The sequence below is a fragment of the Grampus griseus genome (assembly GCF_964374135.1).
Source record: "Grampus griseus genome assembly, chromosome: 19".
NCBI lineage: Eukaryota > Metazoa > Chordata > Mammalia > Artiodactyla > Delphinidae > Grampus > Grampus griseus.
Window position 1 is genome coordinate 57,590,085 of NC_139013.1, and position 14,596 is coordinate 57,604,680.

Sequence of the window (14,596 nt, forward strand, 5' to 3'; positions counted from 1 at the left end):
CTCTGACACCACAGCCTACCTGCAGGTGTGTGCCACAGCTGCGGCTTCATCTCCACCACGCGGGACATCCTCTACAGCCACCTAGTGACCAACCACATGGTCTGCCAGCCGGGCTCTAAGGTTGAGATCTACTCATCAGGGGCTGGGCACCCCACTGCCAAGCTCCCCGCAGGTGAGCCCCTGGTGACCCTGCGGACTGGGAAGGGGGAAGCAGGCTCGGCCACGAGGGGTGGGGGGGGGGGTGTCGGTTTCGGCCTCGACGCTCCACCACCTCTGTGCCCAGCCCAGCTCTCCCTTCCCGCCCTCCCCAGCTTCAGGTCTGGCCCAGGCAGGTCCTGCTCCAGGCCTGAAGTGTGGCCCCTGGCGTCTCCCCGCAGACAGCCTGGCCGCCTTCCAGCAGCACACGGCGCTGCACGGCCCCCTGGCCTCTGCAGACCTGAGCCTGGTGCCCGCCCCATCACCGGGACTGGACAGGAAGGCCCTGGCAGAGGCCACCAACGGAGAGACCAGACCGGGCCCCCAGAACGGGGGTGGCGGCGAGCCCCCGGCGACCCCCAGGAGCATCAAGGTGGAGGCGGCAGAGGAGCCCGAGGCGGAGCCAGGGCCCCAGGCCCTGTCGCGGACGCCATCACCGCCCAGCGCCGGCCCCAGCCCCGTCCGCGTGAAGGCGGAGCTGTCCAGCCCCACGCCCGGCTCCAGCCCAGGGCCCGGCGCACTCTTCCTGCCGCAGTTGCCCACGGCGCCGCCTGCCTCCGAGATCCTGGCCAAAATGTCCGAGCTGGTGCACAGCCGGCTGCAGGCGGGCGCGGGGGTGGGCGCGCCGGCTGGCCTCTTCACGGGGGCCCCCAAGGGCGCCACGTGCTTTGACTGCGACATCACCTTCAACAACGTCAACAACTTCTATGTGCACAAGCGCCTCTACTGCTCCGGCCGCCGCCCGCCCGACGACACGCCCCCTGCCCGCCGGCCCAAGGCGGCCCCAGCCCCGCCGCGCGCGCCCCCCGCCCCGCCGCCCGCCGAGGCCGACGAGCAGCGCTCGCCGCCGGGCCCCGGGGCGCGCGAGGACGAGGCGGGGGGCGCGGCTACGCCCGAGGCGGAGACCGAGGCCGAGGCGGGCGGCCGGGGCAGCGAAGGCAGCCCAAGCCCGGGCAGCGGGGCAGACGAGGACGACGACCCCCGCCGGACGCTGTGCGAGGCCTGCAACATCCGCTTCAGCCGCCACGAGACCTATACGGTGCACAAGCGGTACTACTGCGCCTCTCGTCACGACCCGCCGCCGCGCCGGCCTGCGCCCGCCGGGACCTCCGGGACCCCCGCGCCCGCTGCGCCGCCCGTGCGCACGCGCAGGCGCCGCAAGCTCTACGAACTGCACGTGGCCGGACCCGCCCCGCCCCCGGTCGGACCCGCCCCGTCCCCGGTCGGACCCGCCCAGCCCGTCGCGCCAGGCCACGCCCCCACGCCGCCTGCGTCGCCGGCGCCGCGGCCCGGAAGCGGAAATGGAGGCGGAGGTGGAAGCGGCCAAGACCCGGTGGAAGGCCCCATCGACCTGAGCAAAAAGCCGCGGCGCCAGGCTCCCGCCGCCGCCCCTGGCCCTGCGCCCGGCCTACCGGCCCTGGCCGATTACCACGAGTGCACAGCCTGCCGCGTGAGCTTCCACAGCCTCGAGGCGTACTTGGCGCACAAGAAGTTCTCGTGCCCCTCTGCCCCGCGCCGCCTGCGCGCCGCCCCCGAGGACCCGCCCGCCATCGTCTGTCCCTACTGCCCCCCGAACGGCGTGGTGCGCGGCGACCTCATCGAGCACTTCCGCCTGGCGCACGGCCTGCTGCTGGGCAAGCCCCCGGCCGGCTCCGGCCCTGGCGCCGAGGCCCGGACGCCTTCGCCCGCCGCCCCCCGCGACGGCCTCAACGGCCAGGACCCTTGGGAGCCGCCCGCCGGCAGCCCCCGGCCCGGCCCGCCCCCGGCCACGTCCCCCGAGGCCGTGCCGGCACCCCCCTCCCACTCGGACAAAGGCGTACAGACGCCCAGCCAGGGGACGCCGGCCTCCGTGCCCAACGGCAACCACAGGTACTGTCGCCTGTGCAACATCAGGTTCAGCAGCCTGTCCACTTTCATCGCCCACAAGAAGTATTACTGCTCCTCGCATGCGGCCGAGCACGTGAAGTGAGCGCCCGGCGCTGCTGCCCCGCAGGGGGACCCGGGACGCTCCAGGCACAGACCTCGTCCGAGAGGCTGCAGGGGGCAGCGCCCGCCTGGACCTTGGCACTTAATAAAGAAGTTCAGTTTGCTGAGCACAGTGGTGGAGCAGTCTAGTTCTCTGAGCGGGGGGGCCCTGCGGGGAGGGCACAGGCAGGGCCAGCAGCACCTGTAAGTACACGCAGGACACTGCAGGCCGGAGTCCCGCAGTGGCCCTAAGAGCTGGATCTCGCCCTGCACCCGGGGCTGATGGCACTGCTCTGGGCCCCCTTGGGGCACGGGGAGAGCAGGCACTGCCCTTCTGGGTCCACTGTGCCCTCCAGGATCCAGCCAGAAGCTGTGGTTTGGCCACCAGACACCAAAGGGAGGAGCTTAATCTTGGCCAGCGGACAGCTCTTCCACCTGCTCAGTGACAGGCCACCAAGGAATCAGGGAGGGGAGCATGGTGGGGAGGATGAAGCCCTGCAGTTGCCGAGGCTGATGCGGGAGAAGGGAGAGTGGGAGAGTGAGCCGCTGACAGGCACTGGGGCCCACAGCGAGCGGGCACTGGGGCCCACAGCGAGCGGGCACTGGGGCCCACAGCGAGCGGGCACTGGGGCCCACAGCGAGCGGGCACTGGGACCTGGGGGCTGCGGTGGGCACGAGGCTGGGGCCACACCACCCCCAGTCTGCCCTGCTGCTGCTGACCATGACCTGGGCCAAACCCAAGCAGGAGGAGCCCAACTGTGGTCCTGGCACGTGGCTGGGTGGCTGTGGGCACCCTCCAGCCTGGTGTCCCTGTTTGCAGTACAGAATGTCTCTTCCGATATACCAGGCCGCCTACTGCAGATGAAAGTGAAACCTGACCTCTCACCTTTCTCTGCCTCTGAACATCAGATGTGCTTCCTGCCACCCACCCAGACTCACTCACCTGCTCGATCGAGGCAGGCTTCCTCCCGCCCAGCCCTCAGGGGTGACAGGCTAAGGAGCTTGTGTTCGGACAGGAACAGTCCCCACACCTCGCCCACAGGTACATGGGACACGGCCCCCTCCCGCTTGCCCCCAGCTGGCCCTGAGTACCAGGGTGTGACCAGGGCTGCTGGACAGTCGGGGGCCCCAGGAGCCAAGCTGCTTTCCTGGTAAATGCCCCACGTTGTGAAGACCTTCCTGGCTCTGCTCTCCTGGACTGGGGCAGGGAGGCTCCCAGACCCCTCAACTCTGCTCACTGTTGCACCCCGGAGAGTCTGAGGCTCCGCCTCTTGAGTCCCACCACCAAGTGCGGCAGATGTCATTCACCCTAAGGCAGGGGGAACGTCCCTGTGTGCTGATAAGCACAGATGCTCAAAGGGGAAGGATGGGGGAGACACGGGAAGGCAGGGGAAGCATCTGTGCTCGCCCCCACCCTTGCACCACGTGAGTGGAGGACAGCGCCACACAGAAAAGGGCCTCGGTGTCCACGCCCACCCGACCCCCACCCCAGGCCTGAACTGCCAGCCAGGCCAAGCTTTGTGCCAGGGAGGTCCTGCAGCTGGGTCCTGGGTCACATGCCCCCTGCTCTCCCCCCAACCCCGGTGCATGGCCAGCACCCTGCGGCCCTTGCCCCACTCAAGGTCGCCAGTGCTAGGCTCTCCACCCACAGCCCGGAGCCCACCTTCACCCTCCTCAGACCCCCATTTCCCACACACTGCCTCCTCTCATGCCACCCCATGTTCTCCCCGAGAACCTGCCACCACCGTCCCAGCTGCAGCCCAGGGACAGCGCTTGGCCTCCTTCCCACCTCTCTGGGAGCCCTGATGCTCCCAGACCAGCCCCCCGCCCCCATCCCCGAAGCTCACTCCACTTACGGTCCTGGGCAGGCACACGGGTTCCCGGGCCCCTATGTCTCTCTAGCCCAACCATGCCCCCCGCCCAGACCAGGGCCCCTATGTCTCTCTAGCCCAGCCATGCCCCCCGCCCAGACCAGTGCACCCACTACATGTCCCTCAAGGGCCCTGACACGTCCAAGGCTGAGCTCTCCCTGCTGCGTCTTCTCCCCACACCTGCGCAGACGTGGCCATCAACCCTCAGTGTCACAGCAGCTGTGACCACGAAACCCGCCTCTGCCCATCCTGGCCCCCAGGTCCACAAGTTCGCCTCACTTCTCTCTCAGGCCGATTCCAAACCTCAGCGCATCTCACTGCCTCCGGGGATGGCCGCCCCCGATGGACTGCACTGTCCCCCGCCAACACGACTCTTCACCGCCAGGTCGGGTGGTTGGGAGACCAGGTGGGGTCACAGCGGCTCCTGCTGCACAGAGGTGGCCGCCAGGCCCTGGTCGTCGCCCCATGGCCTGTTCATGCTGCTCCAGCATCTCGGCGCCGCCTGCTCCCTGCAAGGGGCTACCCTTCTCACGCTGTTTAGAGACCTTCCCTGACCCTCCGTCCTAACACCCTGCTCATTTCCCCATCATAGTGGTCACTCTTCTTACCCCCTTCTCCCTGCCCCACGGGCCTCGCCGACCTTGACCACTGCCTGCAGGGCACCTGGCCCACGGCCCGGGGAGGGGCACGTGGTCACTGCAGCCCCCCACCACGCCCCAGTCGTCACAGCCCTCTGCAAAGCCAGCCCCGCCTGCCCACCTCCTGGGTTCCCTCCTCCATCCCATTCTCTGCTGGGCTCCTGCCTTCGGCCGCCCCCCAACGCTGTGCCAATTGCACCTCCCCAAGCCAGCTCTTATCAGGTGACACTGTACACACAGCATGCACAGCACTCGGTCCACATTCAAGGCCACTGTCCAACCCCAACTCCTCCTAATTGGGTCGCCCCCCCCCCCGAGTCCTGTGTGCAAACCTCATCCAGGGCTCTGCAGCCCCGCGCACCCTGCGCCCTGTGCTGCCCGTCCACCCCTGGGGAAACCCTGGCACTAGGAATCACTGCAGGTAGACGTTCCTGCCACCAGGGGTCAGCAGTGGCTCGTTTACATGGGCCGGCAGGCCAGGTGCCAAGACCTCTCGGCCGGCCAGGGCACCCGCCCTCTGTCTCCTGAGGACCCAGAAAGGGTGGGAGGCGGAGGCGGGTCCCAGACGCAAAAGGAGAACGTGGAGGAGGGCGGCGTGCAGCCCGAGGACCTGTATAGTCTGGAGCCACGTGGTCTCCACCGAAGGTGCAACAGAGATGACCGGCGAGCAAGGGAGGAGCCCCGAGGGCAGGGCCCTGGGTGCGGGGGCGCACGGGAGAAGGCGGGGGGCCCAGGCAGAGTCCCGGCAGGCATCAGGCGGGTCATACAGCTGCCCGTGCAGCAGCCCTGGAGGTACAGCCTCTACCCTCCTCCCCCATCACCGTCCTCACAGGAGGACGTGGGCTCCGGGAGGGGGCGCGACCGGACATCGATCAAGCCGGTGCTGGGAGCACCACCGCTGAGCGCGCACACGGCTGCCGTGGCCACCTCCCTTCTGAGGCTCCGGCCCAGCCTTGCTCGCAGACCTGCCCTCGCCTGCCTCTCACGGGTAGCAGCTCTGAGCAGCAGAGCCCAGGCCCCCCACTGCACGGCCAAGCCCGGCCTCGGCGCCTCCGTGTGGGGACAGCCGCGGGGGACGACTTAGGAGAGCAGTTCCCTGGGACACGGTTGGTCCCCGTTCCCGAGAGCACGCTTCTCCGGGGCAGCCACGTCGCATCACCCGAGCCCCAGTGGAGAATACACGTTCCAGGGGCCCCGGACGGGCTGAACAGGCCAGGGCCTGGGAATCGGCCTTGATCAGGTCCCAGCAGATTCTTCTCTGGCCAGTCTGAGAAACACCTGCAGGGCAGGTGGTCAGACACTGTTCATGCCTTTATGGTCAGCCCAGCAGGCGCAGGACGGCCCTGCCGAGGAGCCTCTGTCAGCTGGGGCAGGACGCAGCGAGGAGGGGGCTGGGCCCAGACCTCAGCCCTTCAGAACCGCACGTTCCGACACTCCGTCCCAATACCATTCTGCCTTCACTGATCACCAGATGATCCTCGGAAGCCCCGGCCCCGCTAAGTCCAGGCCACGCTGCTGAGCAGAGCCGCCGGGGGCGGCAGCCATGCCCAGACTGCGGAGGTACCCTGGGCAGAGTCCGAAGGGCACGCGGCTGGGAGAGCGAGCTGGGACTCCGAGGAGTCCGGCCGCGTTACTTAACTAGGGGCTCGCAGGTGGGAACCGCCCCCAGCCGCCGTCCCAGAGAGGAGTGCCAGGCAGCACCCCGAGGAAAGGAGGGGACCCCGCCCCTGACGCTGTGCTTGCGGGCGGCGCAGCCCCGAGTCCTGACCGGTGTGACGGGGCACCCTCGCTCCGGGAGCACGACCAGGCCCGAGGCTCCTTTGTTGCCACACGGCTGCCACCGTCACGCTCGCCCCTGATCCCCACCCCCACCCCAGAGCCTGGCAGCACGAGAACTAATGCCCCGATGGAACCAGCCTGAGCATCGGCTCCCTGCGCACCTAACATGCCCAGGGGGCGAGCAAGCCCCTCCCTACGTGCAAACGGCCGCACAGTAGCCCAGGCGCTGTGCTCAGGGGCTGGGCGCTGGGGGCTGGAATCCTGCCACCGCTGTGCTGCTGCGGCCGACCCGTCCCAGGGAAGCCGACCAGGGCACCTGCAGAGGGAAGCGGCCACCGGGACGTCCCCATGACACTGTGAGGTCGCATCAGTGGGCGACGACAGATAATTCAAAACAGAAGCTTGAGATGCAGACGTGTCTGGAGATTCAAAATAGTATAGGACTTTGCACGGCAAGAGAAGACAGGGCTGACTGGGTGTCACGAGTCTAACACCAGCTCTGAGTTACTACTCACCGCCCCCGAGACAGGGCCGCTAGCCAGTATTTCCAAGAACCCCAAAATGCAAAGGCTTTAAAAGACACCCAGGGTCTGAGGACCAAATTCTTGAGGGACACACATGTGACCTGACCCCCGCCCCTACCCAGGAGGGGCCACCCCGGGACCCACGCCACTAACTCAGTGGGAATCAAAGCAAAGGCTGCGGCCAGGGAGGATCCCGACACCACGAGGCGGCTCGAAGGACAGGAGACGACGCCCACAGCCCCGCCCCGCAGGCTCGGTTGGGAGAGGCCCTGCCCCTGCACACGCGGGAGCCCAGCCACCTCTGCCACTGGGGTCGCCCCTCGGACGCAAGAAAGCCGGGGGCGGGGAGTGGGGTACGCTGCATGAAGCCCGACTCCCCACCCCCCGGGCTGGTGGGTCTGTAACGTCTCTGAACGCGGCAGCCCCGATGGCTTGATTCCATCCACAATGTGAAGAGGCCCCAGCGGACCCCGAATCCAGATGATCCCAGCAGCCCCTTCTTGACTCCCAGGTGCAACTCTTAGAATTCTGTCGTTAACAGCCCTCTGATCAGGCCCACGGCAAGAAACGCAGCCGACAACGCCAACCTCTCCACGGAAGCTGAGGAACGAAGCCTGCTCCCCACGCGTCCCCGCCTCCGCCTGGGCCGTGCGTGGCCACGCCCCGCTCCGCTCCGTGCGTGGCCACGCCCTGCTCCGCTCCGCGTGCGGGCCTGCCGAGGGGACTCAAGCTGCTCTTCACCGCCCTCAGTGAGGCCCCGCCCCACCAGGGCCAGGCGGACCCACCAGGGCCAGGCGGAAAACGTAGTGTGGGGCGGGGAGGCGGAGGGCAGAGAGGGATAGCACAGCTGGCCGGCGCTTGAGACCGAAAGCACACCTGCTGCCCCCGCCCCCTGTCCACAGTCAGGTGTTTTCTGAGGCTGTGACTCGATGCTGGGTGGGAGCAGAGCTTCTAGCCAGACGAACGGCCCTCGTACACTCATGCACATGCTCCCAGCCTCTCGTCTGCAGTGGGTGAGCCGTGATCTCGTGGACGGAGCACCTTTACAGGAGCCCCTCGGGCGTGGCCGGGACACACCACTCTGCCCAGTTCTCTGGGTTCCCTGGATGTCACCTTCACGCCGCCCAGGGCCTCTTCAGGGACATCCCTTACAGGCTGGTCTTTGACAGTTAAAGAGTTCCTGCAGGCCCCCTGCAGCTGACACGAATGCCCTTTATCACGCAGAGGGTAGTCAAAGCTGGACCTGCCACCTCATTAGGTCCTGCTCGAAAGCGAGGCCACTCTGAGCTCCATGGAAATCACGTCTCAGCACTCCAGGTGACAGGGCTGACCCCGTGAGTCAGCACAGAGAAATCTCCCTAATGATGCTCGCCTTCCATGACACTCCAGCCACCCAGCAGAGGGCAGCTGGGAAGGAGCAAGGACACGCACACACCTCCTCTGCTTTGACACCAGCGACTCTGAGTGTGCGCCAGGGAATCCAGGGGCGCCCCCAACCTTTCCAGAGGGCCAGCAAGGTCCTCCTTTGACCGAAGTTGCATGAGTGGCACAAAAGCCAAGGCGGGTGTGACAAGTGGACCTTAGCACGGACCGAGGCAGCAGATCTGGCAGATACGGCAATGGGCACCCTGGCCCTCCCACCCCCGTCTCACAGGAAAGCAACAGAAACCAGTTTAAATTAACAATGTCCTTGATGGGGCTTCCCTGGTGGCGCAGTGCTTGAGAGTCCGCCTGCCGATGCGGGGGACACGGGTTCGTGCCCCGGTCTGGGGAGATCCCACATGCCGCGGAGCGGCTGGGCCCGTGAGCCATGGCCGCTGAGCCTGCGCGTCCGGAGCCTGTGCTCCGCAACGGGAGAGGCCACAGCAGTGAGAGGCCTGCCTTACGCCAAAAAAAAAAAAAAAAGAAAATGACAGCAAGGTATCAGAGTTTAAAAACGTGTAGAGGTGAAACTGCGTTTACTGTGTATAAATCACCCCAATTTAAAAAGCTCACAACAGGATACTGAGGTGAAGGGGGGACACCTGGGGCACAGCAGCCCCATGGGACCTGAAACTCCCCGCAAGGGTCTGCGTCCTGTGAGGGTCTCTGAGCAGTGGCCCCGTCATACCTGTGCCTTTCTTCGTGTGTGTGTGTGTGTGTGTGTGTGTGTGTCCCACAGATGCTGACTGCACACCTGCAAGCCGCAGTCCCCAGACCTTCAGAGCAGCCTCACCGCCTCTGGGCGCCCTTCCCACTCCAGACAAGGGACCGTGCCTGGGGAGGGGGACGCCCGTGGAGAAACCGCACCCTGCCACCGCCTCTGCCACGACACCTCTCCGGGAGCATAAGTGCCCTCGCATACAGGCCACTGGTGCCGTCGTGCCCAGCAGCAGCGCCCGTAGACGGCCCGTTGGTGGCAGACTGTCCAGCACCCCCTCAGAGCAAAGGAGCCCCGTGTAAGCGGCTGTGAATCGCTCGGGAGAGAGAAGACCAGACCGTCTTAAGGGCCGAGGCGCTGAGTCATGGGAGCCTTGAGGTGCTGATGGGCATTTGAGAAACTGCCGGACGCCTGTGAGGACGCGGGACACAGAGGGGCCTGGTGGTTGGGGTGTCCTAGGACCGACGGTGGCCGGGCACTCTGCTCCCGGGACAGGGCAGCTGCGCAGGGGCGTGTAGGGCCGCCCCCCGAGGACTGAGCCCCAGGAGGCTCTGGGATGGGGGTGTCTGAACGGTATTCGGTGCAGCGGCGAGCGGCAGGCCTCCCCGGGTCTGCCTCCGCCTGCTTCCAACCCTGGTCCGCTCCGCCCACCTGCAGAGAGTGTCCTGGGGCGGCCAGAGCAGAGGACCGCAGGCTGGGGGCCTCAAGGCAGGTGAGGCTGTGGGCGGGCACGCCCTCCGCAGGCTCTGGGGAGCGTGTGTCTTGCCGGCCTCGCTCCCATGCTGGTCTTGCTCAGGTCTTAGGGTCCCCGGCTGTGGGCAGTTCCCTCCGAGCCCTCTCTCCGCCTTCCCTCCTCTGCGTCTGTGTCTCTCCTCTTCTGTCTCTTTTAGGGACACCCTTACGGGGTTTAGGGCCACCCTAATCCAGGATGACTTCAGTGAAATTCTCACCTTAATCCCATCTGTAAGACCCTTCTCCCAAACAAGGGCACAGGCTGAGGCACCAGGTGGACGTGAACTTGGGGGACACCTTCCAACCCGATGCCCCCTGAGGCTCTCAGGGAGACATGGCCTCCCCTCCTCCCTGGGAGCTCCTGAAGAGTCAGGGCTGCCACCTCCTTCACATCACCCGGCTCCACACAGATGGACGGACGAAAACAGCTCCATTTAATCCCTTTGCTACTCCAGGCTGCGCTGGTTTCCCCTGAGGGAAGTGCTCCGCGGCAGCCGAGGAAGCTGGGGCCGGGCCAGGCGCTCTGTCGCCCGACGATGACATGACGGCTACCGCGTGTCATAGGCCTGTTTCCAAGCTGGGCCCCACGTGGGCTCCCATCCCATGCGTGTAGCTGGGCCTCCAGGCTCCAAGTTGAGCCACCTCTGTGCTTAGCAGCGACCCTGGCTGTGACCTTGGCAGCAAACCCACCCTGAGGCCCTGGTGTGGGGGGGAGATTGAGCCCGTTTCTTCAGCCCAAGAGAGAAAAACAGAGCAGGGTAAACAGGAAGAGCCAGAGAGATGGAGAGAAAAGGGGACGAAGGCGGGGGGGGGGGGGGGAAGGAGCCAGGGCCGCCCGTGTCCACAGCATCCTGGGCAGCCCCCCACCTCCAGGGCTGTGGGCTCGCTGGCCGCCTCGCCCACCCTCCGAAGGGACAGCCAAGCACCCACGCCCTGCTCCGCCCAGGCCACGCCGGCGCCCCGCGGACTGTGCCGAGCTGGCCTCAGGAGGGCCGGGGGGGTCCGCCACGAGTGGTTTTCTAGCAGCTTTACCGAGGTACACCTCACATGCCATACAACTCACCCGCTTACGTGCACCACTCACCAGTTTGCCACAGATGCGCAGAGGTGTGCAGCCACTGCCACCGTCAAGTTCAGAACAGTCTCATCACCCCCAACCTCCACGGCGCCCCCCCAGCCCCCCGCAACGACGGATGGACTCTCTGTCTCTGCAGATTCACCCGTCCCGGCCGTTTCACATGCACGGAATCACTCATGCGTGTCCTCGTGTCTGGCTTCTGTCTCTCAGCGCGTTTTCCAGGTGCGTCCAGGCTGTGTCGGTGCCGCTCTCCCGTTAAGGCAGCGTAGTATTCCGCCGCGTGCCTGAACCGCATTCCGCTGCTCATTCGGTGACGCGCACTGTTTAGCTACGTGAACGACGCTGCTGCCGGCATCCACGCGCACGTGTCTGTGTGGGTGTGCACGTCCATTTCTCTGGGCAGACACCCGGGCGTGGAATCGCGGGGTCCCGCGCTAACCATGTCTTTAACCTTTTGGGGAAACACCAGACCGGTTTCCACCCGCCCCAGCAGCGACAGGGCCTGCTTTCTCCCCGCCCTCATCCACACTCGCTGTCTCTGACACTCTCCTGAGCTGTCCTGTCCCCCAGGTGTGCGGCAGTGCCTCACTGCAGTTTCATCTGCATTTGCTGATGGCTAATGTTGGCCATCTTTTCCTGTGCTTGTTGGTCATTCGTATTTCTTTGGAGAAGTGACTCTTCAGACCCTTCGCCCATTCCTACAAGGTTTTTATGTTCACTTTGAAGTGAAAAAACAGAACCTGGAGGTCATCGAGTCTAAAAATGATAGGAACGGGCTCTGGCCTCAGACACCCAATCCCACCTTGGTGCCTCCCAGCCACACGGCCACGAGCAGCTCACCTCCAGGACCCCTGGTGTCCTCGCCAGCCCAACGGGGTGAGGGCATGCCCACAGCAGGAACTCCGTAGTGAAGTTCACAGAGCGCCACGGCAGAGCCCTTCTGAACCCGAGCCCCAGGGCAGGCGGCGTGACCATGTCCCACCTCTGCAGGCAGAAGAGCAGTCGGGCGCCCAGAGCCAGCAGGTGGAGGCGGAGTGGCGGGGAGAATGAACACCCCTGTCCCCAAGGGGACAGAAGCAGAGCTGGGGGCAACGCTTGTCCTGAACCGACAGATTCTAGGTGGGCTCTGGGGAGGGAGAATAGGAGGAGGACACAGAGGACACGCAGACGACGCAGGCTAGAGGCCCAGCTCGCCAAGCTTCACTCCCTGAGCTCGCCTCGCCGTGTCTGTGAAATGGGAAGGTCTCGCAGGATCCCACCACACCCTCAAGGGTCAGGGGTAGACGCCACTCTCCCAGCAGTACCGTCCCATTCACCCCACAGGAGTCAGAAAGGGCTCCAGGCCCCCAGCCCCGGCAGGCTGGGACCCGTGTCACCTGGCGGGGCCACTGCCGCCCTTCCTTCCACAGGGTGTCACGCAGGGAATCCCAGGGACCTCCTTGGTTCCAGCCCGAGCTCAAGGCTGGACTGCTTGTCCATGGGCCCCTGAGTGGCCCAGCTGAGGGTCCCTGCTCTGCCCACCAGGTCCACCCCCTCCGACCTGGCCTGGCACGTGGCTCATCCGAGGGGGTCAGTGGTGGGTCTCGGAGCTGCAGGCTGGAGAGGACAAGGTCCCCAGAGCAGGGCCCCCAGGCTTTGGAAATTCACAAACCAAAAACTGTTCACAATGACCTCTGGTCTCTCTCCTTCTCTCTTCTCCTTCCTTCCTTCCCCAGATACATTCATTTTTTAAAACTACTGTTTAATCATCTCAGTATTTCATAAAAACACATTTTAACATAAAAATGTTAGGAGGAGGACATAATCTCAGAACAAAACAGAGTCTTTTACGTGAAGCAAATTTGACTTCATGAAATCCCCAATTTTGCTCTAATTTCACTGCAGACTCATAGAAACTCTGCCACAGAGCACAGGTCCCCGGGTCAGGGCTTGGGAACTCTGTTCCCATCTGAAGCTTCCTGCCCCAACTTCCTTTTACAGAGGACGAAACAGAGGGTCCAAGGGGTTAAACGCCTGTCACTGGCAGTGCTAGGCAGGACCCCGCTGCTCCGTGCCACAGCACAGAGACCCAAATCTGGCTGCGTTTAGCCAGAATCCACCCCGAGCTTGCACATTCACCCCGACGTGCAGACACCCCCTTCTACACTTTCAGCTCACTGCATCACCCCCGAAGGAGACGCCCTCCACCAGCACTCGCGCCCCAATCCGCTCACCCCTGCAGCCTCTCATCTGCTCCATCTCTGAGGACTTGCCTGTTCTGCACGCTTCCTGGAAGTGGAATCCCACCTCCCGGGCCTCGGGCACCTGGCTTGGTTCACTTGGCACACACCCGGGGCTGTCCGCACTGCTGCGTGTGTCCAAACCCCCGCCTTAAGGCTGGCCAGCGTGCCGCCATGTGTAGGCTGAGCTCTGTGCAACCACGATCCCGGGAGGCATGTCTGACTTGTCAGGTTTTACGTGTGTTCGTGGCAGCTGGGAGGCGACAGCTCTGAATCACGAGGCTGGTAGCACTGAACCCTGTCAGCCCCACTGAGTGGCCTGTCCTGCTTCCTCTCACCATCCCTAAGATGACGCCCAGGAAAGCCCCTGCCTGCCCCAGGGACACGAGTCATGGCCGTCGTCTCTCCAGAAAGCAGTGACCCTGCCCAGGGGCCCATCGCGTGACACCTGGCCAGCTGCATCCCCACACCCCTGGGGTCTGGCTTCTTGCAAGGCAGACTCTGGCGCAGTTGTCCCTGGTTGCCCCCAGCCGCGTGAACCTGAGCCTCGCCCCTCACTTCCACACGCCTTCCTGTGTGCTGTCCCCTCCGGCTGGGGTACCCCTCCTGATCTTCCCCACCCCCAAGTGTTGCTCCCTCCTCAGGACCCAAGTGCTGTTACCCACTGCTCTCACAAAGGGACCGGAGTAACCTCTCCTTCCTCGGAACGCCCTCCCTTGGGGCCGGTCGTGGGCTGAATTATGTCCCCTCGAAAGGTATGTCCACGTCCTGACCCCCTGCACCCGTGGATGTGGCCTTATTTGGAAATAGGGCCTTTGCAGATGTCAGCAGGTTAAACTGAGGTCATTCTACGTTCGGGTGTGTCCTGAATTCAGTACAGGGATTGGTGTCCATATAAGAAGAGACCGGGACATGGAGAGACCCAGAGACACAGGGCGAGGCCGGGAGGCACAGAAGCGGAGATGAGAGGGATACAGCCACAAGCCCAGGACTCTAGCAGTCTCTGAAGCTGGAAGAGGGAAGGAAGCACCCACCCCTGGGGCCTCTGGACACCTTGATTTCGCACTTGTCGCCTCCAGAACCAGGAGAGAATTGGACGTCTGTGTCTTAAGCCCCCGGCGGGTGGCACTCTGTCAGCTGTGCGAAGCTCATGTGGGGCCTTGTAATTTATACCGTGAATAATCATCCTTTATAAGTGGATTTACCTGCTGTGTCAGGCAGAAGCCTCCTTGAAGACAAAGCCCGCATTTATTATCGCTCCACCCACAGCCTGGCACTCGGCAGCGGCTGGAGGATGGGGCGGGGGGGCGCGGTGGACAGCTGGGCAGCTCCTCCTGGACCCTGCCCCACGGATGAGGAAGGCCCTTCAAAGGCCAGTGTCCCCAAGTCCCCAAGAGTCAACAGCCGTCAGCATCTCCGTGTTTTTTTTCTTTTTTTTAAGTGCTTTCTTTACTT

The 14,596-nt window shown here is 64.7% G+C and overlaps 1 protein-coding gene across 1 annotated transcript in view; it reads left to right on the forward strand.

The window, feature by feature from the left end:
- ZFPM1 (zinc finger protein, FOG family member 1) overlaps positions 1 to 2,257 on the forward strand; it is a 67,651-nt gene extending 65,394 nt beyond the window's left edge. Inside the window, exons 9-10 of the mRNA XM_082676212.1 lie at positions 26 to 172; positions 378 to 2,257. Coding sequence (XP_082532338.1) covers positions 26 to 172; positions 378 to 2,164 — 1,934 coding nt within the window. The 3' untranslated portion in view covers positions 2,165 to 2,257. The remainder of the gene's footprint in view (positions 1 to 25; positions 173 to 377) is intronic.
- Positions 2,258 to 14,596: the final 12,339 nt, after the last annotated feature.